Source organism: Acomys minous (genome assembly GCF_964271855.1).
Source record: "Acomys minous genome assembly, chromosome: 14".
Lineage (NCBI taxonomy): Eukaryota > Metazoa > Chordata > Mammalia > Rodentia > Muridae > Acomys > Acomys minous.
Genome location: NC_140496.1, coordinates 42,734,225 through 42,757,627, shown reverse-complemented (window position 1 = coordinate 42,757,627; position 23,403 = coordinate 42,734,225). Strand labels below are relative to the sequence as shown.

Here is a 23,403-nt window from a genome sequence, read left to right as displayed (position 1 = left end):
GTGCCCTAGACTCGGGTGGAAGAATGAAATGTCAGGGCACCTGGGAGCCCCTTTCTAGAATAGTCTATATTTTTCCCTCTTGGATATTTTCCGGAAAAACTGGTCTGTAACCTGGGGGTCCTTGAGGTGGTTAGGGAGCTGTTCCTGTAGGTTCTAGGTCAATGGTTCTTAAAGTGGGTGCTCTGGCTAGCAGTCCAGGAATGAGACCTTGGTGGACACTTCGGTTTCTAGGCTCCACCTTCACTGAAACAAGCTGAGGCCTCTGGGTGACTCTTCACAAGTATTAAGTCCAAGGACTGGTGCTCTACTGTGGCCAGGGAGAGAGCAGCATAGCCTCTGTTTTCTGATAAGCCAGCCTCTTCCCCAGCGTGGCTGCACTTCTGAGACTCCCCCTCAGAAGCTCCCTTGCCTCCCCCCCCCCCCTTGCAACAGGCTTTTCTCTCAGCCCCAGGTCACAGGGGAAACCTGAGAGGATTCCCCATTCCTCATTCTTAGTTACACACCGCAAGCTGTCTGCTCACATCTCTGTCTGCAGTCTCAGGGAATAAGGACCTGTCTTGAGAAAATAGCTCTAGGCAAAGTTGAGTCTTCCATGTTTCACACACAGGGCCACAAGAGAGGCTCAGCACCCAGCCCTCCTCAGGAGGGAGGAGCCAAACTGATTTTTCCCTCAGGGTCCTGTAGTTAGAGATGGCTTTTGGCATTGACCTAAAATTCTAAAACCCTGCTCATCTGGACTCCAAGCCTGGCTGCCTCTGCAGGTGAAAAGGGCAGGTGAGGCAGACATCCCTTTGGAGTCTGCTCTACCTCTGAAGTGGCAATCAGGGGTCAGTTCTACCTTGGCCCCAACCCCTCAAGACGGGCAGTGTTTATCCCGAGAGCCAGGAAGGCCACCCATGTGCTCAGCTTTAGAGTCAGCAAGAGGAACCCTTCTGGGCTTAAAGTAAGGAGGAAGATGAGGACAACAGAAGGATGGGGATTTGAGAAGCAAGCCAGAGGAAACAGGACCAGTCCCAGGATGGACAGAGAGCCAGGATACAGACCCTAGCCCAGCCCAGTCATACTCCAGAACCAGAAAACACCTACTCCTCCCAGAGCATGGCAAGGCAGCCTGGCTGAACAACAGAGGCCCACTGCTGTTCCCCTCGGGGGACTGCCTCTGGTGAGGACTTCTGGAACACCTCTCCCAAGCTGCCTTCTGAGCCCCATGAACACCCTCCCTTCTGCTGACGTCTCACCGCCAGGCTGCCTGCACCAGCTGAGAGAGGAGCTGGGGAGTCTTCAAGCTGCTGAATTGCAGGACTCCCCAGAAGTCTGGACGACCATGTCCCATCTCAATGACCCCTAGCGACTGAGCGTGTCCTGCCAGCGTCTCTGGCCCATGGTTTTCCTGCATCGTTTCTTTGCTGAACACCTTGAGCTTGGACCAGGCCCTGGGGCTGGCTCCTGGAGAAGGAACCCACAGGGAGCTCCACTGTCCCACGGGGTTGTGGGTCAGAAGGGCTTTGTTCTAAAACCTTAACAATGTGGCAGGCCTTTGTTAAGAGTCCCGGCATAGGAATCTTCACACAGGCTTCTCACATGGGTACCACTGAAAAATGGAGACAGATTTGGCTGCCATAACCGAGGAGGAGGAGGAGGAGGAGGAGGAGGTACCCTCGGGATCTATGAGGTGGGGGCAGCGAGGCCTCCTGCAGAGTCTGGGGCAGCCTCACCCCATGGAGAATAAACAGTCCAAATGTCAACAGTGATGAGCCAGACGAACTCAGGTCCAGAATTTGTCAAATTCTTGACCCTCTAGATTTTAGGAGAGGTGGGGTGGGGGGGTGGAGTGGTCCAAGGCCTAGACTGGACAAATTATAGGCTCACTCCTCCTGGGAACCAAGGGTCAACAGGAAGGGCAAGGAGCCCTTGCTACCCCACCTCTCCAGACCCTAACAGACAGGCCCTAGCACAAGGCAAAGATGTTGGCCCCAAGTCCACTAAAAGTGACCGCAAGGTTGATTCTATGGGCTCTCTGCTGCTCCAACTCCATGTATACTCCTGATTCTTGGCCCTCATCTTGTGACTCCTTAGACAGATGGACGGACAGACAGACAGACGGACAGACAGACGGACAGACAGACGGAAGGACAGACGGACAAATAGATGAGGTTAAGGGGCCTCCTGTGCCCTCTGGACTCACCTGTCCCGTGGCCTGACCCGAGCCGTCAGAGCACACAAACTGCACAAATTCCTTAAGCGAGTCCTGCCCATGGTGGTGGTGATAGCGGATGGTTGGGTGTGTAAAATACGGGCTCGACTGCTGGATGATGGACGTGGAAGGGAAGTGCAGTGCTGATGCCGTGGCCCGGGGGCTCCCTGTGTGCACATAGGCAGGGGGAGAAAAAAGGGTGTAAGAGTAGCCACATGGAAAAAAGACGTGGTAGAAGAGGTGGGATGGGGCAGAAACACTGTGTCTGGTACAAAATCTCTCAGTCATCTTAAATAAAGGTGGCGCACACCTTTAATCCCAGCACTCGGGAAGCAGAGGCAGGTGAATCTCTGTGAGTTCCAGGCGAGCCTGGTCTACAAAGGGAATCCAGGACAGCTGAGGCTACAATTTCAATGCAATGGAAAATAAATAAAAAATAAATAAACTGGCAGGCTAGTACCTGAGGGCCAGCTGCTTGCTTCTATAAATAGTGTCTGACTGAGCTCGGGGGTGGGGGGTGGGGCGGGCTGGCTAGCTGAGGCAGGTGAACGGCAAGCTACAAGTGCAGGGCTGGGTGCTGTTTAAAATTGTTAGGAGGTTGCTTTTTCTTTCTTTTTTCAAGACAAGAGTTTCTCTGTGTAACTTTGGCTGTCCTGGACTTGCTCTGTAGACCAGGCTGGCCTCGAACTCATGAGATCCACCTGCCTCTGCCTCCCTGAGTGCTGGGATTACAGGTGTTGCTTTTCTCATTTGTTTGTTTGTTTGTTGAGATAGGGTTTCTTGTAGCCCAAGCTGCACACTTGATGACCTTGAACTCCTGATCCTCTTGCGTCTAAGTGTGGCTGGAGGCTTTTAGGTTGTTCCCATTGGTTGGTTGGTTGGTTGACTTTTTTTGTTTTTGTAGTACTGGGGATTGAACTTTGCTACACTGGAGCTACAGCATGAGCAAACTGTTACAATGTTATCTGCCTGCCATAAGTGTTTGCTCTTATTTGCTGTTTTGAGGTAGAGTCACACAGCCTCAAATTCTTGATCCTCTGCCCTCAGCCTCCCATGTGCTGGGATTTCAGGTGTTGGCCTCATCCTATGCTTTGCAACTGTTTTTATTATTTAGAAATCACATATTAAGTTGGGCGTGGTGGCACACGTCTTTAATCCCAGCACTCAGGAGGCAGAGCCAGGTGGATCGCTGTGAGTTCAAGACCAGCCTGGTCTACAAAGTGAGTCTAGGACAGCCAAAGGCTACACAGAGACACCCTGTCTCAAAAAACAAAACAGAAAGAAAAGAAAAGAAATAACATGTTGATATATCACATGAGTGGTTTTTTTTTTTCCTCCATCCTTGACATTTTCCTTCTTGCACCCTTGGCAACCTTGCCCTGTCCTAGATGTAAGCACGCCTGAAGGATAGACAACAGGAGGCCCATGGCTCCAGGGACTCTGGGCAGACAGGCTCTGCCTGCACAGGATGGCCACCTGTACACACACACACACACACACACACACACACACACACACACAACTCCAAATGTGTGAGTGGGATGCACAGGCCTCTTTCATGTGTTGGCCCGTGGCTGTGCAGCCACAGTTCCAACCCCTGTGCAGGCCTCATCTCTTCCCCAAGTTCTCCCTCTCCCCCGTCTGTTTCCAATCAGCTCACTCTTGCTCTCAGTTTCATTAGAGGGCTGAGGAAACTTGGCTTCTCTCTGGAGTTCATAAAAACCCCCGAGTGCAGCAGAGGGAAGACTGCCTCCCTCCTGCTGCTCCCTGCACAAGGCCTGGGTTCCCTGCCCCCACCTTGTGGCTACCACACCCTGCCTCAGTGCTGGCTGCCTCTGGGCTCTAAGCCAGGAGGCCCCAAGGAGGAAGCTGGGAGGTAAACCTCCTTGTTGTGTCCTACAGAAGAGAAGAGGGGCATGGCAGACACACGGCCATGTGCAAACAAAAGCCAGGCCTTTCTGCCAGATGGGTACGGAGGGAGGGAAGCAGCAAGTGAGGGGAGAGCCAGGTTCCCGTGTGTCCTGCCGGGCCCCACCCTCAGGAAGATCGATCCAGACATCTTCTCAGGGCCTGAAGAGATGTACCCTCAAAGTAAAGCAGGACAGTCCTTTCCAGGGTGGGTCACTAGTCATTCTGGTTCAGCCCTTAGCTTTTGGGAAAGGCAGGGAAGCCCCAGATTAGGTGACAGTTTGCCCCAGGACAGACACCAGGAACCTGGACTGTTGAGCAGTGCTCTTTCAAATCCACAGGAGAGAGCAAACTTGGCTCAAACTACTTGCTGGTGGGGGAGGGGGGAGGCTGCATGCAGCTCCTAGTGAGCGTGTGCAACGCGTGCACCCAACACAGACTTACACAGCCAGAGTTAGCACGTGGGAGGGAATCTAGGAACGGAGTGGGGCAAGCCTGGTTCTCAGAGGTACGCTGGCCATCCCCTGCCACCCCATTGCTGCACCACGGACTCACTCGGGGAGCCCAGGTCTGTCACTCAAGAGTGAGCCCTCGATCCTTATTGTACCTGGCCAGCTGCCACTTGCTGTGGCTGCCTCCCCCGGGGGGCCCGGGCCACAGTGTCCCCTTAAGCCCCACCCCATCTCTCACCTGGTCTGACTCCAGCAAGCACAGGCAGCGGGTGGTGGGTGAAAGCCATGCGTGGGGAGCTGCCCTGAGAGGAGAGGGCGCTGCAGAAGTCCAGTTTTCCTGACTTCTTTAGAGAAGCAGGGCCTGGGAGGAGGAAGCAGCAACACGCAGGTTTAGCTGGCTGGGGTGGGAAGCCAGCAAAGCAGCCCGCTCCTTCTGTCCTCAGCGCCCAGCAGCCCTTCCTCCACCTCCGGCCCTGCTCTGCTCCTCCTGTGGCCTGACCTCAGGGGTGCAATCTGGCTACGGTGGCTTCTACAAGGAGGAAAAAAATGAGGCTCCTGGTAACACGGGGGGCGGGGGAGAGTGTGCTGGGCAAGGGTGGCAAAGGAGGTGCAAGGGCTAGCATCTAGGGAGGGATGCATGAGGCGCCCACAGAGGCCAGGTGGAGAGCGAGGCGTGGTGGGCAACGGAAGGGGGCCCAAGGGCCAGGCTGGGGAGCTGTGACAAGGTGCCCTGAGCCCTAGGATACTCTGGCTTGAAAAAGTCAACGCTCCCTTTCCGGCGAAAAGGAAAAAGGGAAAGCATAGTTGGAGCACCGCCCCCCCCCCCCCAGAGGTGCGACAACAGAACAAAGGCAGGAGCCAGAGAGCTGGGAGGACCCTGGGGACAGAGCCAGAGGGCAAGGACTGCCCTGGCCACAGGGCTCTTCTCTGCCCTGGTGCCAAAGTCGAGGGTGGGTGGCATTCAGCCAGCCAGGGGCACAAAAAGACCCATGTTTGGGCTCTGCCTCTGAGAGTCAGAGACGGCAGACCAACATCATCCCTGTCCAGTAGGCACAGCATCCAAGCCGCAGGCCGCCAGGCAGGGCTCCCGGGAGCACACTCTTTGGGTATCTCTTGTCCTGGGCTGAGCGTCGAGGCCATGCCCAGACTGACCAGTCTAGATGGAGGTGAGGCAACCTGTGAGCTGCGGGCTTTGAGGACTAAGTCTAGTTGGTTTGGATGGGAAAGGGGAGCTGCAGAATAGAGACCCAGAGTTTCACCCACAGAGAGAAGTGGGGGAGGGGTGGGAGGGGGGAGGGCGAGCTCTCAGCGACCAGCAGAGGTGTTATCTGGCGGCAGCTGTGTACCACCTGATAGCTGGCACGGTGAGGAGGGGGGTAGTGCCCCACCAGCTGTGCACAGCTGTCCCTGCTGCTGCACAGCGCCTACCCAGCTGTTCCCTTCCTGCAGCTGGGCTGCTTAATTGGCGATTTGTCGCAGCCCAGGGAAACAACGACAAGTTGGGGGGTAAGGGATCCTGGGGGTGCAGCGCATGGCAGGACTGCCAGAAGCAACATAAATGGCAGGCAGTAGAGCAGACAGAGGGGGAAAGACTGCAGAAGCCCGGCGACGAGGCTCTTGGGGGACACGGAGAGTCACTGGCAGTTAGCACATCCTCATGGTGGTACCCTAGCAGCCAGCAGTCCTTGTAGAGGATGTCACCTGGCCAAGGTGACCAAGGACCTGGGACATAGCAATCGTCAGACTTTCAACTCCGTCTCTAAGGGTGTGTGTACGTCACACTGGCCCAGGCGCTGTCTGCCACAGGGAGACCCTGAGAGGGACCTCCAGTCATGCTGGGCTACCTTTCCACACAGCACAGTCTCCATTGGTGCTCTTGAGGGTCCCGGTGCCAAGCCCACTCCCTCAGCCCAAGGCCAGGAGGTAAGTTTTTCTGTCTTTGCATGGGAACCAGAACCAAAGCCAGGGGCCAAACTGGCTCTCTCAGTACCATCGCCGTAAGACAAGTTGCCATCAGACGAGACCCTGGCTCAGACAATGAAGCCCAAGGTCCCCGGCCCCATCCAGAGTGTCCTGCTTTATCTAGAGTGGGCAAGTTCTGGGTACACTGTACAACAGTGGGTCTGCACTTGCAGGTCCCCAGGGCCTCAAGGACACCCACAACTTCTGCTGTGCACCCATCTTTCCCTGCCCACATGGCCAGCCTGCATTGGAGCAGCCCGTGGCTGCTCAGCAAGGACTGGAAAGGTCTGGCCTGCTTCCTCTGGGCTCTTTGTCGGAATCTCTGCTCTTCGCTAGCTTCCCAAGACAGTTCTGCCCTCCCACCCTCAGTCCTGAGGCTCTTTGTAAAGTCAAGGCCAGGGTTAAGCCCACCTCAAATCCATCTCTCTGAGGGCATCTGACAATGTCTGAAGACGTTTATAGTCATCCGAATAGGGGTGGCCAGATGCTGTGATGCACCCTGCAATCCCAGCACTCTGGGAGATTGAGGTAAGGGCGGTCAGAGTTTGAGGCCAGCCTGGCTATTACACAGCTAGGCCCAGTCTCGAAACAAAAACAACTAGCCAAAGAAGGGGGTAGGTGCTTGCTACTGGCATCTAGTGGTGGAGCCAGGAATGCTGCTGAGCACCTGCCTTAGAAAGCCATGAGGCCTCAAATACAACCTGGGCCCAGCTGGGAAAACCATTTAATTCAGGGAACCACAAGGCTGGGCAGGCCTCTAGAGCCAAGGGGTCTATGAAGAAGAGGCCACACCTTAAACTGATGGCACCGTGAGCTCGGTAGCCATCTGCTCTGCCCACCATACCTACAGGCCAGCTACCAACTTGGGTGGCTTGACTCCTCACCCCACTCCCCTCCTTCATTGTGCGCTGCATCCTTAGGACCAAGAGCCTGTGAGTGCCACCTGACAAAAGAGGGCACGGGGAAGCACAGGCTGCCGCGTCCATACCTGCATCCACGTCATTGGGCCATCCACTGGACTGGCTGCTGCCAGCTGCTGGGGAGCGGCCTGTCCCAGGATAGAACACGTCATCAACCGGGCTTTCCATCTCGCTGTCATCGATGGACTTGGGCCGCTTGGTGGTGCTGAGGAGGAAGAGGGGAGGCAAGTGGGTCAAAGCTCCAGGCAGCCACCAGGTGCTGAGTGCCAGGCCCCGGAGTAATGCATCTCCAGGCCTGCTCTCCCTCAGGTTACTAGGAGATCACTGAGGGCCCATCAGAGAACAGGCAAAACCTTCATCTGCTGGCTACGCCCCACCCACTAGGCTCTCAGCTGTGCCATGGAACTCAGTCATTAAAGAGTGTTTTAAAAGCCAACGGTGAGAAGCCGGGCGTGGTGGCGCATGCCTTTAATCCCATCACTTGGGAGGCGGAGGCAGAGGCAGGTGAATCGCTGTGAGTTCAAGGCCAGCCTGGTCTACAAAGTGAGTCTAGGACAGCCAAGGTTACACACAGAGACCCTGTCTCAAAATCACCCCCAAAATAAAATAAAATAAGCCAACAGTGGTGGCTCACATCTGTAATCCTAGTACTCGGAAGGCTGGTGCACCTGTCTCAAAAAACAAAAAATAAATAAAATAAATGAGTAATAAGAAATATTCTAATGCAAGACAAATAAACATCTAAGCTAGAGAAATGGCTCAGAGGTTAAGAGCATGCCCTGCTCGTGCAGAGGAACTGAGCTTGCTCCCTAGCACTCATGTTGGGGAGCTGTACTCCAGCTCCAAAGCCTCTGCCCGCATGCGCACAACCCCACCAGGTGTCCTTGGTGGCACACGCCTTTAGTCTTTTAGCCACGGCTACACAGAGAAACATTGTCTTAAAAAAAAAAAAACCTGCCGGGTATGGTGGCACACGCCTTTAACCCCAGCACTCAGGAGGCAGAGGCAGGCGGATCTCTGTGAGTTCGAGGCCAGCCTGGTCTACTAAGTGACTCCAGTACAGCCAAGGCTACACAGAGAAACCTTGTCTTGAAAAAAACAAAAATATTCAGAAGGAAAAGCTACATCATGAGCAAAAACGTGCCCGTTAAAAAGGAAACAGCACACACCTTTAATCTCAGCATTCAGGAATGCAGAGGCAAGTGGATCTCTGTGGGTTCGAGTCTAGCCTGATCTACAAAGCGAGTCCAGGACAGCTAGGACTACAAGAGAAACCCTGTCTTGGGGGTGGGGGGTGGGGGGTGGGGAGAGACTCAACCTTCTCATGCTGACCGACTTCAGGCTCTCTCTCTCCCAGGCATCTGTCTGTCCTACAAACCACCCTCCCTGCCTAGGCTCTTCCTTTGCTCCATCCTGGCCCAGCGGCCTCACTGCTGTCAGCCTTGCACACACAAGCTGTGGCTGGAGGGAGCTTTCCAGAACACACGGCCCACCACGGCCTCCAGTGATCCCCACTCCCTTAAAAAGAGTTCAAAAAAGTCTTCTGGTCTCTAAAGTCCTCCGTGGGAATAATCCTGGCAACATGCCTGAGTCCTGACTAAGAGTGAGGCTTCCTGGAGCCTCCAGGTGGCTCCTTCCTATCCCCTCAAATGCCCTCTCCACGAGGCATGCCTTCTCTGAGCCTCATTTCCAGGCGGGGGCCATGCCTTCTTGTGGGTGTTACCGTCACACGATCGGTCAAGTGCTTCACGGTAGCATAAGGCAGGGAACTCAGTGAGTGCCTGAGGCCCCCGGAAGCCTAGGGGCTGAAGCCATCGTGTGGTGGCTAGGAAGGCAAGGAAGCCACAGTCCTTGCTCACCTGGTAGAAGGAGGGGAGGTGATGGACCGCCGTCCCAGGGTCACTTGGTTTATGTTGTAGTAACTGGGGCTCTCCAGGTCCGCCAGAGAGAAGTTGGGTCCTGATGCGGTCGCAACAGGAGCTGGAAGACAGAGGGGTTGGTGAGGTCGGAATATACTGTTTCCCACCCCCCTGGGCCAGCTAGGTTGCTAGGAGCCACTTCCCGGAAGTCTAGGAAGAGCCCACTGTGCTGTCTAAGCTGCTGGGAAAGAATGCTCGCCTAGGTGGGATTTCCTGGTTGGGCTGTAAGGGCAAGAGCCATTGCTTGTGGTTTCCTGTCCTCGCTGCAGAGGTTTAGAGACAGGACTCTCTGGACAAACTGCTCAGGGGCCAAAGGGGCAGAGAGTCCCCCAGGATGTCATCGATATAGGCCTGTGGGATCTGAAGACCACCTCTGTACCCTAGCACTGGTCCCTGGCCCTGGCCCTGACAGGAGTCAACTTACTCTGTGATACTCTCACCAGCTCTGTCACATTCCAGACCCCAGATGTCACAAAGCAGTCCTGGAAACTTAAGTGCCCTAAAGAAAGAAAATGGATGGTAAGTGGGGCCAGAGCAGGATGTGGGGTGCCTACCCATTTCCCCAAAGTTCCTCCCCTGCTCAACTCCGTCCCTTCAGGATTTTCCCCAGTAGCCCTCAGGTGTTCCCCCAAAAGGGGCACACACCAGGGGAAACCTCCCTCCTTGGATGGCAGGGACTTGTCATTGGAGAGCTGGGACAGGAAAGAGGACAGGTGGGACACTGACCGTTGGGCAGTGGTTTGATGTCCGCATCTCCTTGCTGGTTTGAACTATCTGATTGTCCGGATTCTGCGTGAGAAAACAAAAGTGATAAAAGGTCAGAAGAAAAGTGTCACTACTGGCCAAGCAATCACCTTACAACCTTGGGTACCTACCCCAGGCAGTAAGACCCCCTTTGCCCAGTTCTGGCGCTGGCCCAGGGGGACCCAGCAGAGGAATTGACAGTGAGTGTTTCACTCCCAACATTTGGGCTGGATTGGTCACTGGGGCAGGGGGAGGGGCATCCTGGCAGAGTGTGCAGTGGCATCTGTGGCCTCTTACGCACTAGACGCTAGTGGCACCTTTGTTGTGACCACCCAAACTACATCCAGAAACTGCTCAATGAGCCCCGAGGGACAGACAGAGCTGCCATAGGTAGGTAGCATTGACCGAGAGGCAGGAGTCAAGAGGACATCAAGGAAAGAAGGCAGTGATGGGCAATGCCTATAACAGGGCAGACCCCCGGGGGCCCTCCCTCTCCCTCTCCCGGAGGGGCATTCCCATCCCTGAGTTCATTAATTAATGCTGTTCCTGCGGGCTCCTGCCCCTCCATCTCACCTTTATGCTTACAAGCGATGCCTGGCAACCCGGAGGGGGGAGGTGTGCCCTGCTGCCACCCATTCTGTGCCAGCCTGTCTGGGTTGTCTCGTGCCCCGTTGCCACAGCTGCTCAGAGGCCCTGAGACAAGGGCCTATTGTGCGGTGGAAGCTCACAGAGGGCTGGGGGCAGGGTGCAGTGTGTGTGTGTGTGTGTGTGTGTGTGTGTGTGTGTGTGTGTGTGTGTGAATATTTTGCGGAGCTTGAGAAAGCCATCCCCCACTCTCTAAACCCCCCCCCCAAGGTCCTCTAAAGCTTTGTGTGTGCCAGGGGCAAGATGGGGACCTCCAGAATGCCTGCCTGGGCATGACAGCTGGTGAGAGGGGGGTGGGGTGCTGAGATAGGTTGTAGGGCGCTTGGTGAAGACTCGGCTGTTCATAAGGACCACAGGGGTGGTATCTGACGCTAAGCCCTGGTGCCAGCCAAGGCTTCGCTGGGCTCTACAGATTGGCCCAGTGTGGGCCACTGGACCATTCACCCACGGCAACATGTATAGCGTACTGGTTTCTAGGAGGGGGTCTATGGGTCCTTCTCTAAGAGCCAGGGTCCTGTGCATCTGTGACTGGGAACACTGGCCAGGCTCCTGGCCTAGCTCAAGGTATGATGGGTAGAAGGCTGTCACTTTGGGGGGGCCCTGCTATCCTTTTCTTTCATCTTGTTTAGATTTCTCTCTCTCTCTCAGCAGTACTGGGGATTGAACTGAGGGCATCATGCATGTAAGGCCAGAGCTTTGCCACTGAACCACAGCCTCCATCCTTTTTTCCCCCTCATTTTTTAAAAACTCCAAAATAATAATAATAATAATAGTAATAATAATAATAATAATAATAAAAATAAAAAATCTTGCTATGCATGAGGCTACTGGAGCTTATGAGGAAAGTGCTCACAAACCCCTACTCCAATTTGAGGTACATCCTTCCATGCCACTATGTGTCACCTCTTTGCTTGGCATCCTTTGCCACGAAGGGACGGCTAGGGCCTCCTCCCACAGTTTCTGGCTATATCTTGAGACCTCACTGTACCCTGCTATCACACAGTATAGATATTTCTACTGACTCTCTGGATCCCTGGGTCTGATTCAAGCCCAAGCCAGTCTGAGCAGAAGCCAAAGGGTCTTAGGTAGCAGGTGGCCTATGCTAGGGCCTTCTTGGAACCCCACTGTGGAGCTGCGGCAATACGCAGCCAAGGAAGGGCACACCCTCAAGACTGGCACACGGAGTCCGTCAAAGGCTCAGGCTCTGCTGCTCTGTAGATTGCCATGGATCCCACCCGTTCTGGGACTAACGCAGCCCCAAAGACCCCCAGGCCTGGGTCAGTTTGAGGGGGCTGAGTGCACCCCATAGGGGTATAACTGGCCCATTGCAAAAGGCTAAGCAGCGAAGGAGAGCTGCATGCCTGTGGGTGTGCGTGGGTGTGCACGCACCCAGCCAAGGGACAGAGAAGAGCAGAGAATGTGACAAAGCGGTGGAGGTGCGCCAGTGACTAAAGCAGAGACAGACAGGAAATCCTTTTAAACCAGGACACTTCCCAAAAGGGCGCTGCTGTTATTACTATTAGTTCACATAAAGGAGCAAGCAGGAGAGGCTGCGGAGGATGAGGCCGGCTGCCACGCGCCACCAGGCGTGGCTCTGGGCGCTGCTGGCAGCCATCTTAGACCTTGGCAGCCATCTTATGGCTGGCGGCCCTAGCCAGCATTGCCACAATGCCGCCACCACCAGCCCCCAACAAGCTCAGCTCAGCTCCAGGACAAAAGGCAGAAATGCTGGAAGTCTGGACCTAGGCTCACAGGCAGAGGAGCCAGCCCCTAAGTCAGGGCAGCGGCAGCCAAGGGTCCTGCAGGTCTGCGCTGACCTAGGCTTTTATGATTCCTGCCTGTGCCATGAAAGGGCAGGGAGGATGAACCCGGTGCCCTAGCAACACTGTAGCTTTGCTGAAAGGCACCTGAAGCCCTTAGCACCATGTCTAGGCCCAAAGACCTACCAGCTAAGCAAGAATAGACCACCCCCCCCCCACACACACACAGGGTCAAGGGTACCTAGGAAGCAAGGGATGTTAAACACCTCCACCCTCTACCCACCCCACCCCCCACCCCCCACGGCAGCTCAGGACACATGCTGGGTAGAGGTGAGACAGGGAATCAGACAGGCCACTGGGTCCTCAGTGGTCAGGCTCTGGGGCCAGCCAAGGGACATCCTGCCATCCAGAGATGGGAGCCAATGACCAGCTTTCTAATGTGGTGGGTTCTCTGAGATGCCTTAAAACAAGGTCTGTGCCTGCTCTGGACACCCTTAGGGATCAGCAGCTGGGCCCCAGGGCATCATGCCACAGAGCGTCCAGGCACCTGGACCCCCTCTTCTGCCTGGGGACCCCTGGGGGGAGGTTATAGCAGGGCAGAGACGGGGGAAGGCCCTTACAACAACCCCTCCTCTGGCCCCGCCTCATAGCTGCTTGGCTTTTATCTGGCAGAATGGGGCTTATCAGAGCCACCAGCTGAACAAACACACAAATCCACGGTTAGTGAGAAAAAATACTCTGCCTGAACTCTTTATCTCCTGTTCACAGGGCCTTCCACACTGCCCACTGCCAAAAGCACAGAAGGGAACCTGAGGCGGAGCAGCGGGGGCTGAGTTCTCTGGAGGTAGAGGGTGGCCAGTCCCAACTCTGGCCTTTTCTCCTCAGCCACTTTCCTTTCCTCCCTCCTTGTCCCCAGCCCACCACCACTCTTCTCTGGGAGCCCCTGCCAGTATATAGACATTAGTGGTCTCCCTGCCCACACAGACCCCCCCCACCCCCGCTCCAGTGTCTGCTTTCTCACTGGGGACAATGGGCCAGCTGGAGGCCTGTGGAACAGAGCAGGGACAGGGATGATACTGGCTCATACAAGGCAAGGCAGGTGCTGCCTCATCTCTTAGCCTGTCCTGCCCAGCGCAGACTGGACACTGTCCCCCTGGTCCCCCTGTTTGCTGTGGCCTTGTCTCCTGGGGGCTGCTCCTGCTTCAGCATCCTTAGCCTGGCTGCCACAGAAGCAAGGGCTATAGCTCCAGTCTCCTTTCTTTGGAGCAGTCTGGCCCAGGCTGGGAAAAGGAAAATGCTCCTCCCTGCACTCACTTTCTGCAGAGCCTTGGGGGCTCCAACCACTTCCTCCAGAGAAGGAACCGGGACAAAGGGTTCACCGCCACCTCCCCTGGACCCAGCCCAAGACACAATTCAATGGTCTCCTAAGTCCTGGAGTTGAGGAACAAAACTCCTCCAGGCTCCAAACGTGTCTCCCTCTCTGCCCTTCGAATGCAACCCATGTTCGACAGACAGGTGCCCTGGGTAGGCAGGTTGCTTGGGCCCTGCCTACCTTGACCAGATTTATATATATGTGTGTGTGTGTATGGAGAGAGAGAGCGAGAGAGAGAGAGAGCGAGAGAGAGAGAGGAGGATCTCAGTGCTCACAGTTCCTTCCACTACTGTTGGGTGGTTATGGGTCAGGCCACTGGTGACACACAAGTGCCCATTCTCTGAGGACCCAGGCTGCTCATACAAGGTACGCCTGTGACGCAGAGGCCACCCCTGCTAGTGGTCCTGGATACTCCACAGGGTTTCTGGAAGGCAAGTCTGGCAGCATGCAAATGACAGTAGCCAGCATGGGCCTTTCCTTTCCCTATGCCCCTCAATGTCTTTCAGGAAGAGACCCCCTCCAAAAAAAAAAAAGGCTCCATATAAAGCTTCTCCTCTGGCCTCAGTTTAGCTCCACTTTTACTCTCTCTCTCTCTCTCTCTCTCTCTCTCTCTCTCTCTCTCTCTCTCTCTCTCTGTTTTGTTTTTCAAGACAGCTTTGGCTGTCCTGGACTCGCTTTGTAGACCAGGCTGGCCTCGAACTCACAGCAGTCCACTTGCCTCTGCTGCCTGAGTCCTGGGATTACAGGCATGCGCCACTGAGCCTGGCTTTTTATCTCTTTGAATTCTTATCTCTGGGTTTTCTTTGATCCCTAACCCTCTGTCATCCTCTTGCTGTTCCTGTCCTTCCTTGCAGTTCTCTTTCTTCTTTGCTTCGGTGTGCTTGCACACAAGTGTGTGTGTGTGTGTGTGTGTGTGTGTGTGTGTGTGTGTGTGTGTGTGCATGTGTGTGTGTGTGTGAAGACTACCTCTTAAGCAGAGCTCTGGAGGGCAGGCTCTCATAGCCAGAGCCCAGCATTGCCCAAACCCCTGATGTATGTGTGTGTGTGTGTATATATATATATATCCCCAACCACAGACAAGGATGTATTTATGGCTCCTAGCAAGTGAGGGAGGAATTCCTGCTCACTACAGCCAACACTCCATGGCTCCCACGCGAAACAAGCTCATTCTGCAAGGGGGCAGCTGCGTGTAGCTCGCTGGCCAGCTGCCTCCATGGACTTCACCCAACATATTCTTTAGGGGCCAGGAGGGGTGTACAGACCGGCCTCGGCTATCCTCCAAAAGCATACCTAGGCATGTGGGTACACTCAGATGCATGTACTTGTTATACCCCCCACCACAGCCGTACATGCTGCCTGCAGATGCAGCCAGCCCTTTCTTAGTGTCAAGAAAAGGTGGAATAAGGCGGAGCATCCAGAGCCACAGAAAAGACCACCTCAACTATGGCAAACTGCTGGTCCAGAAGCCGGCAGGGGCGTGATTCCAAGTCCCATTTTTGCCCTCCCTAGGCCCGCACCTCATCTGCCTGCCTCTCCCTCCCCTCCTCTGTGATTCCGGAGTGTCCAGGGCACAGGAAACCCAATCTCAAGGAGAGCCAGAGGCCCAGCCTGCGGCAATCAGAGCTGCAGAATGTAACTATTGTGCCTCCTGAAACCCAAGTCCGAGAATCTGAGACACCCTGAGGAGGGGGCCCGCAACGGATGGGGGCTGGGGTGGGGGGGAAGGGTCACAAAGGGGTTCTCCCTGTCTCAGCAAACAGGACACTGGGGACCTGGGCTGAGGAAGTCCTTGAGAGTGCAGGGCAGCCAGAGGGCAGAGGGAGGCGGGGCTGGGCAGACAAGGGGGCTTCTCAGGTCTCCTCCTTCTCTGGGTTCCCTAAACACACAACCCAAAGTGAGGCCGCCAGGAGTCTGGGGCCTCCCTTCTGTCACCTCCAGATTCTCACAGCTTAGAAGCGGGGGGACCGCAGCTTTGGAGCTGAGAGATGGCAAGAAGTGTGTGTCATGTCTCTATCAGCCCTTCCCCTGTCCTCCTCACCTCTGCAGCAGACCTAGAAGGTTCTGGCTTTGACTTGAGTCACCTGCCAAGGGAGCGGGGGTGGGGGTGGGGGTACACCAGAGAAAAGAAGTGACAGGAAGGGGAAGAGACTAAGTCATAACCACAGGGACATATGGTCTACCTGAGGGCTGAGGTACAAGGAGGGACAGGGGGATGCCCTGACAGGTTGGACAACAGGGACCTGGTGAACCAGTGCGAGCATGGCAAAGTGTCATTTTTATCCTCCACGCTACCATCTCTCCCTGCTTCCTAGGTACCATGCTAAAGTGGAGACGAGTCTGCGGATTCCCTGGGCCAAGGGTGGGACCACTGCTCTGCCTGCTTTCTACATCCCGTGGTGAGGCTTTAAGAGCCTCAAGTCCTATATGAAGAGAAGGTTGTATCCTACGGCTCTCGATTGCCATCACCCATGCTGTGGAAATGGAAGGCTAGTCAGAAGTCCTCCAGCCATCAAGACTCCCTCTATCGCCTTCCTGGGAGGAGAAGGCTGCTCCTAGACTCATGTGGGGTCTCTATTTCCCACTACCCATGTAATAGTCTGGTCTCCCAGGGAGGTCTTCTCCTGGCACCAGCTGCTGGGTGTGTCCTGTCAGGTGTTTGCTAACTAGCAGAAGGCCTAGAGAGACCTGGGCACTGAGCAGTCTGACAAGTAGTTGTCAGAGGACCTGGGTGCTCGGGGATGACAGGCTGAGGCCAGCAGAGGAGAAGGAGGAGGTAAGAACATGGATCGATGCACTCGGTGAGGGGCACAGGCAAAGGCACCCAGCCTAACAGGGGCCGTAAGACCCCCCCGAGCCACAACCCTGGAAACATGGGTAGGCCCATGTGTAGACCCGGCACCTCAGAGACCAGGAGTAAAACAAGCAGCCCCAGGGCTTGCTGGGCACCTATACAGTTCCAGCGGACATCTTAGAGGTGCCACAGGCAGGGAATTCCACCAGAGCAAAACTCCCATCAGACATGGTGGGTAGGAGATGGCATGGAGGCGCTGAAGGAGCAGGTAAGACTCAGGGAATTGAGAGGCCCTGGTTCAGGCTTGCCTACCCTTCCCTTAGAGTCTGAACCCCCCCACACCCTACCCCCAGTAAGGAACCACTGGTCTAGACTGCAGGAGAACTCTTCCAATCTGGAGATCCCGGCTCTATCCTAGCACAAAAGAGACAAGGAGAATGTCTAGTTAAAGGGAGACAGAAGTCAGGTCGGCAGCAATGGCCACTCAAGTACCACCCATGTTCCAGAACCTCCCGGTCCAGCGGCCTTGGCAGAGTTTGCACTGGGCTCCTGGGGCAGGTGGGAAACGTGGCCCAAAGCCTGCTCTGAGTAGCAACTCCCGAACCCTGGCTATTCTTACGTGGCCATTTCTCTTCATTTCCACTTGCTGAAATGCTACCTTCCCCTCCCCCGCAACCGCGCCAGGCTCTGCTCAGATGCCACTTCAGCTTACCCGTGACATACTAAGTACATCCGAGACTGTAGTGTTTGGATCCAGGGGGCCCCCAGGAGTGAGCAGTGGGGGGGGGGCCTGGCTCACTGCCACCTGTGAAGGGCAACAGAAGGCGCCCTCAGCCACTTAGTAGGCAGGCCCAGGTGCTCCCCTGATACAGGTGTGTCCTCCCTACAGCGGTCATTAGTAAATGGTCTGAGGCAGCTCACTACATGAGCAGAGATAAGAAAAGAGGCCAGAAGACGGGGTCCCAGCTCCAACCACCTGCCCTGCACTGCCCTGCTCGATCCTGGAGTTTAGAGAGCTGAAGATACCAAAAGCACCCTGACCGTGGGGTAGCAGGGCTGCCCACAGCCCTGCCCTCTTTATAGACAATCCACGCCTGGCAATGTTGGCTGTGCCATCGTTTGCCAGTAGCTGCATCTGGCATTTCCAAGGACCTGAGTCCAGGAATCATATGACAGTGGGGGGGGGGTCCAGGCAAGTGGCTCCTAGCCGGAGACCCTGTCCCTTCCTCAAGGTGACAGATAGAAACTGACAGTGGAGAGTGTCTTCAATACACCACAGGGCAGGAAAAATCCAGCAGTGGGGGATGGGAGCATGTGCTCCCACCCCAGCCTGGGGCCTGTAAAGCTGAGCCCCACCCTGCTCCTTCTCTCTATTTCCAGCATTGCCCTTTCCGGACCTTTGAGGTGCCCAGGCCAGGCCAGGCCAGGCCAGGCCAAGCTAGGCTAGGCTAGCCAGATATCCACCCCCATCCCCAGCTGCTCCTGGGGCTATTAATAGTGTTTTCCCTTCCCAGGGCTGGGCTACACCCCCACCCCCACCCCCAACCCAGCCAAACACATTTGCCCTTGGTCTAATCATTCATGAAGGGGAAGGGTACCAGTCCCTAATGCCAGCCCTAGGCTGAGAGGGGCGACAGAGGCTCCCAAGGTCAGACCAGCAGGAGCTTGAGGTGGGGGGGCTGGCAGAAAGGGAAGACCTAGGGAGGGAACTAGGGCCAGGCCAAGCAGCTCAGGGAGGGAGGCCCATGAGAAAGAGCAAGAGGTGGCCATAGGAGACAGGTGGAAGGGGGCAAAGGGAGGAGGAGGCAGGTTTGACAGGGTGATGGGTTTGCCTTCTTAGTATCTACCTAGAGAGCCTGTGGGCATAGGGTGAGCTGGGAAACCATAGGACCCATCTCCAGGATTTCTTTGGGGGTTGGGGAAGTGAGTCCTCTCAGCCTGGTGCAGGGAAGGTTCCCTAGGCTGCAGCTTAGGAAGGGCAGCCCAAGGAACAGGGACAGGAGCAACTCTGCTACCCTGTGTTTCTCTAGCCCTGTTCCCCCTGTTCCCCCTGCTCCCCCTGCTCTGCCTCCCCCACCCCCGCCACAGAGAACTCATCCAAGAAGGCTGGGGACCTAGTGGGAAAAACCTAGCAGAACCCACCTACCTCAGCTCACTGCAGAGGGTATGCTGGGCTGAAGTACCTGGCTCAACCCCTATAGGACGGGCCCTGGCTATGGGCAGACCAACTCTGGTTGGTAAAAGAGAGGCAAATACAAACGCACCCCATAATCAGACATCCCAGCAGGACTCTGGGGCCCTACCTTCCAACCCTACCCCCTGGGCAGCCTCCAGCTGGGTCAGGACTTCAGAACCATCAGCTCCGTGAGGAGAAGGCCTTGTGGCTTTGCTCACTGCTTCACCTCCACCGCTGCTGAAAGGCTCTAAAGAGCCCTTTCTAGATCCTTCTTGCAACTGTGGCCATTACTCTGAATCCCCTCCCCAACACACGCAGGGGACAGAGCACCCCCTAGCTTGTACCTTCCTCCCCAGGGCTGACGAGCTTTCCATTCCCACCTTTATTCCTCCTGCAAACCCCAAGTGAGCCTCATATCAAAGGACTGGCTGAGCAAGAGGAACCCAGGGCTCCTAGAAAAGGCCAGGACAAGAAAATACTGTCTCTGGCCTGTTCCCCTTCCACCTGGGAGGCCCAAAGGCTGCCACCATTCAGAGCCATTTAGACGAGATTTGAAGACCTGGGCGCTTGACATTCTACTGGTTTTTGTTGTTGTTATTATTTGTTTTGTTTTGTAAAAGCTTGTCTGTTATTGCTCTTATTTGCTTATTATTACTATTATTAGGTTTTCAAGACAGTTTCTTTGTGTAGCTCTGGCTGTCCTAGAACTCACTCGATAGACCAGGCTGGCCTTGAACTCAGAGACCCACCTGCCTCTGCCTCCTGAGTGCTGGGATTAAGGGTTTGCGCCGCCACGCCTGGCTAACTCCAATTTTTTAATCAGAGCCTGGGCCAGGCGGATGCAGCACCAAGGCTGGAAAGAGCTAAGGGGCTAGACTCAGAAGCCTGGTCCCTAACCGTAGCCTTGCTATTAGACCTCCTAGTTGATCTCTCTGGCCTGCTGGTGTATGGAGCCTGGACCTACTCGGGAGATGAGACGATACGTGGGGACCGTTTCGTAGAAGGTACTGCATACATATAAGGGAAACTCAGGTTATTTATGGAACACAATGACCAATCCACCTATCCACCGGGCTAGCAGGTGCCAAAGGTCCTTAAGGACCCTGGAGGGAGCTCAAGGAGCTTCGGTTGCACTCCCCAACAAGGTAGCTAGGTGGCGCAGCGAGTTAACGCTAGCTGCCCTCTGCCGGTCACAGCAGGGCGAGCCCACGGGGCCGCTGGCCTAGAAGTTCCGCTGACGGACAGGGTTCCCTTTGAACACGCACAGCACCCAGCAGCAAGGGCAAGATCACAGTATGGCCATCAGACCCTGCATCTACCAGGAACGGAGCTGCCCGAGGCCGACTGCTACTGCCAAGCGCATCCTGGGGTATAATCAGGGCCGAGCTCCCCAAGCGCACTGATTACCAACAGCTTGCAGTGGGGTACCGGATGGAAGGAGGCCTCCGACAGGGAGGTGAGGAAAAGCCGAAGGTGAGGCTGCCAGGTGTTTGGCTCACAGAGGTGTGATCCATGGGCCCACCCTGACCCCAGTAAAGCTGCCCCCCATTTGAGAGTTTTCAGTTGTTGACCCCCAAGAGTGCTCCTAACATGCCCTGTGTCCTGGACACCATCACCTCTTGGGGGTGCTAACTTGCCTCAACACTTGACAACTCTTGGAAATGAAAAATCCTTCTACCACTCACCTCACGCACAAGTGAAAGAGAGAGAGAGAGAGAGAGAGAGAGAGAGAGAGAGAGAGAGAGAGAGAGACTGAGAGCCAGATTAGGAACCTCAGACAGGGAGAGAAACGGGGAAGTCAGGGAAGGGGGGGGGCGGGGATAGGGAAGGAAAAACAAACAAAAACAAAAACAAAAACAAAACCTCAGCGCAGTAATGCTCGCTATGGCAGAAGAAGCCAGCAGGCACACCCTCCCAGGCTGCAGGCAGAGAAAGGCCCCTTTGTTCTGCCCAGGGGTTAGCCGAGGTGAGGCCCGCCCTGCAGCCCCCCTGACCCTGGGCAGTACAGATTACTTCTTCGAAGGGTCTGGGAGGGCCTGGCCATTTCCCTCATCCATTGGCCTGTCCTCAACTCCAGGACACCGTAGTCAAGGGAGACAGCCCCTACCCACCGGGCTTAAGATGGGCTGGGGTTCCTCCAGTGGCTCTCTGGATGCCTTAATAGGTCGCCCAGGCTTCTTCTAAACTGTGGATTCAGAGCACAGCAGGGGCAGGACACAGCACGTGCTGTGCTATGAACTGGCTCATGGGAGGCCGGCCTGATGGTCTTGTCCTCTTATTCCTGACGAGCAGAGTGGTCCCAGTGACCACAGCTAGGCTCTCATGAGGCTTTCTCAGAGTGGGCCTCTGCTCTAGGCTAGGACCAATCTCCAGTGATTTAGGGGCTGAGTGAGACCTGACACCTCAGACCCTGACAAAGCAGAGGCTGAAGTGGGGGGTGCATGAGGGCCAGATGAGAAGGCAATCTATAGAATTCTTCCCTTGGCAGCCCCCTAACCCCCCTAGGTTAAGGTGAAGAAGGGTTTCAGTCCCCAGCACCCTGAGGCAGGGCTCCTGGACACTGGCATGGGTGCCTGGAATACCAAGAAGAAACCATTCCTACCTCTTATTTATTTATTTATGGTTTGGTTTTTCTAGACAAGGTTTCTCTGTCTAGCCCTGGGTGTTATGGAACTTACAGGGATGTGCCTGCCTCTGCCCCCCGAGTGAATGCTGAGACTCTACTGCCTGGCCGGTCTGTGGTCTGCGTTTCTAATCAGCAGCACCTTGCAGCTCCAATGCAAAGACAGAATGAAAACCTGGGCCTTTTTATCCCTGACAGTGCATCAGCTTTGGTCCAGGGGCACCTTGTCAGTAGGCCCCAGCCTCCAAGTAGTACCAGGTGAGCATTAGGAGAGAAAGCAAGCAAGCAACTCGGAGGAGGGACAGGAGTCCCTGTGCGTGGTCTTTGGCAAGGAAAGTGGGGAAGGGGGTTGCTGGAGGGAAAAAGCTGAAGGGAGAGCTTGCCCAGGGAGCCTGAGTGGCTGCCTCCTGCCTCATGCAAGAAACTGCAGCTCAGATACAAAATGTCCTGCCAAACCCAGCCCCTTAATTCAATTGAGCGTGCAGGACTGACTTCCCAGATTGTTCTGTGTGCCAGTGCCTGATGTGTGTGAATCCTGGGATGTGTGTGTGTGTGTGTGTCCGTCCTAACCCTGGAAGAAGATGAGGAGAGGCAATGGGAGTGAAAAAAGAAAGGTAGACTAGTGGAACTGTGGCAGAGTGGAAACATGTTTCACACTAGGTTTCTTAATCTTCACACTGTGGGCGCTCAAGCAAGCACACTGTCTGGGGTGCAGTGTGGGGGCCCTCCATGCTCTGTAGGGATCCCAGGCCTTTACTCGTTTGGTGCTAAGCCTGCTGCAAGCCAAGCCCAGGCCAAAATGTCTGCACAATTACAAAGCTTCCCAGGGGACAGGGCTGGCTTGCTTAGGGCAGCACTTGAATCCCCGTGGCTCCATGCACGCGAGCACTAAAAGGCCTTTCTCACGTCTGCCCCTTGGGCTGCAGTCTTGGCGTGAGTATCCTTGGCCAGCCTCTTTCCTGAGCTACATCCCCACCTGGTCACTTGGTCTCAAAAGGCTTGAGAATGTTCTACAAAGGACAAGATGCTGGGTGTGCTCCGTGTGCTCGCTCGCTCGTGTGCTCGCTCGCTCGTGTGCTCGCGTGCTTTTGTGGCTCTCTCAGCAGGCAACCTGCCTCTGGAGCCAAATCCAGACTGAAACCTGTGTTCTACATCACCGTGACAGGAAAGGTGGGGACAGACCTGCAAGGGATGCTCTCCCAAGGCCAGCAGAAGCTCCCCACAACCTTTCACATGCAGTATCCCTATTTAGAGGGCGTGGGGTTCTCCGGTCCAAGATTGCCCGCAGCTGTCCTGGCCTGGAGGAGAGGTATGTTCCAGCAACCCTCTCCCAAGGCCTCTGAGGAGGAGCTTGACTTTCTCTTCAGCCCTCCAGGAGCCCCCTTCTGGGAGCAGAGCCAAAAAGATGGAAGAAGGATGTTTATAAGCTGCTAAAAGGGAATTGTGGGAGGTGGCTGGAGAGGCCCCTGGCGGCCAGGTAGTGGAGACTGGGCCTCCAGGTCCTGAGGCCTGGCACTTTCCTCAGGGAACAAGGAACAGCATCTGCCTGGGAGGAGGGAGGAGCAGCTTCTGCCACCACCTGGGCTGCCGGTGCCACATAGCAGGTGTGACTACAGGAGCAGACTAGAGTCCCCGCCATGTCCCAAAACAGTGTCTCAATACATGTATTATGACCCAAGGACGAGGGCTACTCTTGGAATTTTTTTTTTCTTTTGGTTTCCCCCTCCCTCCTGGGCCTGAGTGGGAAAGAGATGTAGGTAGGAAGAACTTCATGGGTGAGAAGCCAAGGCTGGGGGTGTCAGCTCGGTGGGAGTGAAAGCCTAAAGTCAGTCTCCATTTTGCTCTAGGGCTCCACACACAGCTAATGGGAGGCTGGCAGCGGCAAATTGTTGTTTACTTTTAATTAAGTAAACAATGTCGGCTTTCCGCCTCCTCCC

The 23,403-nt window shown here is 55.3% G+C and overlaps 1 protein-coding gene across 10 annotated transcripts in view; it reads right to left on the bottom strand.

Annotated features, from left to right (window-relative positions):
• NFIX (nuclear factor I X) overlaps positions 1–23,403 on the bottom strand; it is a 99,269-nt gene that overhangs the window by 14,413 nt on the left and 61,453 nt on the right. For 8 of the 10 annotated variants that reach the window (XM_084756493.1, XM_084756497.1, XM_084756495.1 and 5 more), the window contains 6 exons: positions 10,082–10,144; positions 9,780–9,854; positions 9,296–9,416; positions 7,505–7,641; positions 4,793–4,915; positions 2,186–2,361 (listed from right to left, as the gene is read on the bottom strand). In XM_084756493.1, the coding sequence (XP_084612619.1) occupies positions 2,186–2,361; positions 4,793–4,915; positions 7,505–7,641; positions 9,296–9,416; positions 9,780–9,854; positions 10,082–10,144 (695 nt within the window). The remainder of the gene's footprint in view (positions 1–2,185; positions 2,362–4,792; positions 4,916–7,504; positions 7,642–9,295; positions 9,417–9,779; positions 9,855–10,081; positions 10,145–23,403) is intronic. The other 2 variants (XM_084756492.1, XM_084756498.1) reach the window with 1 other exon arrangement.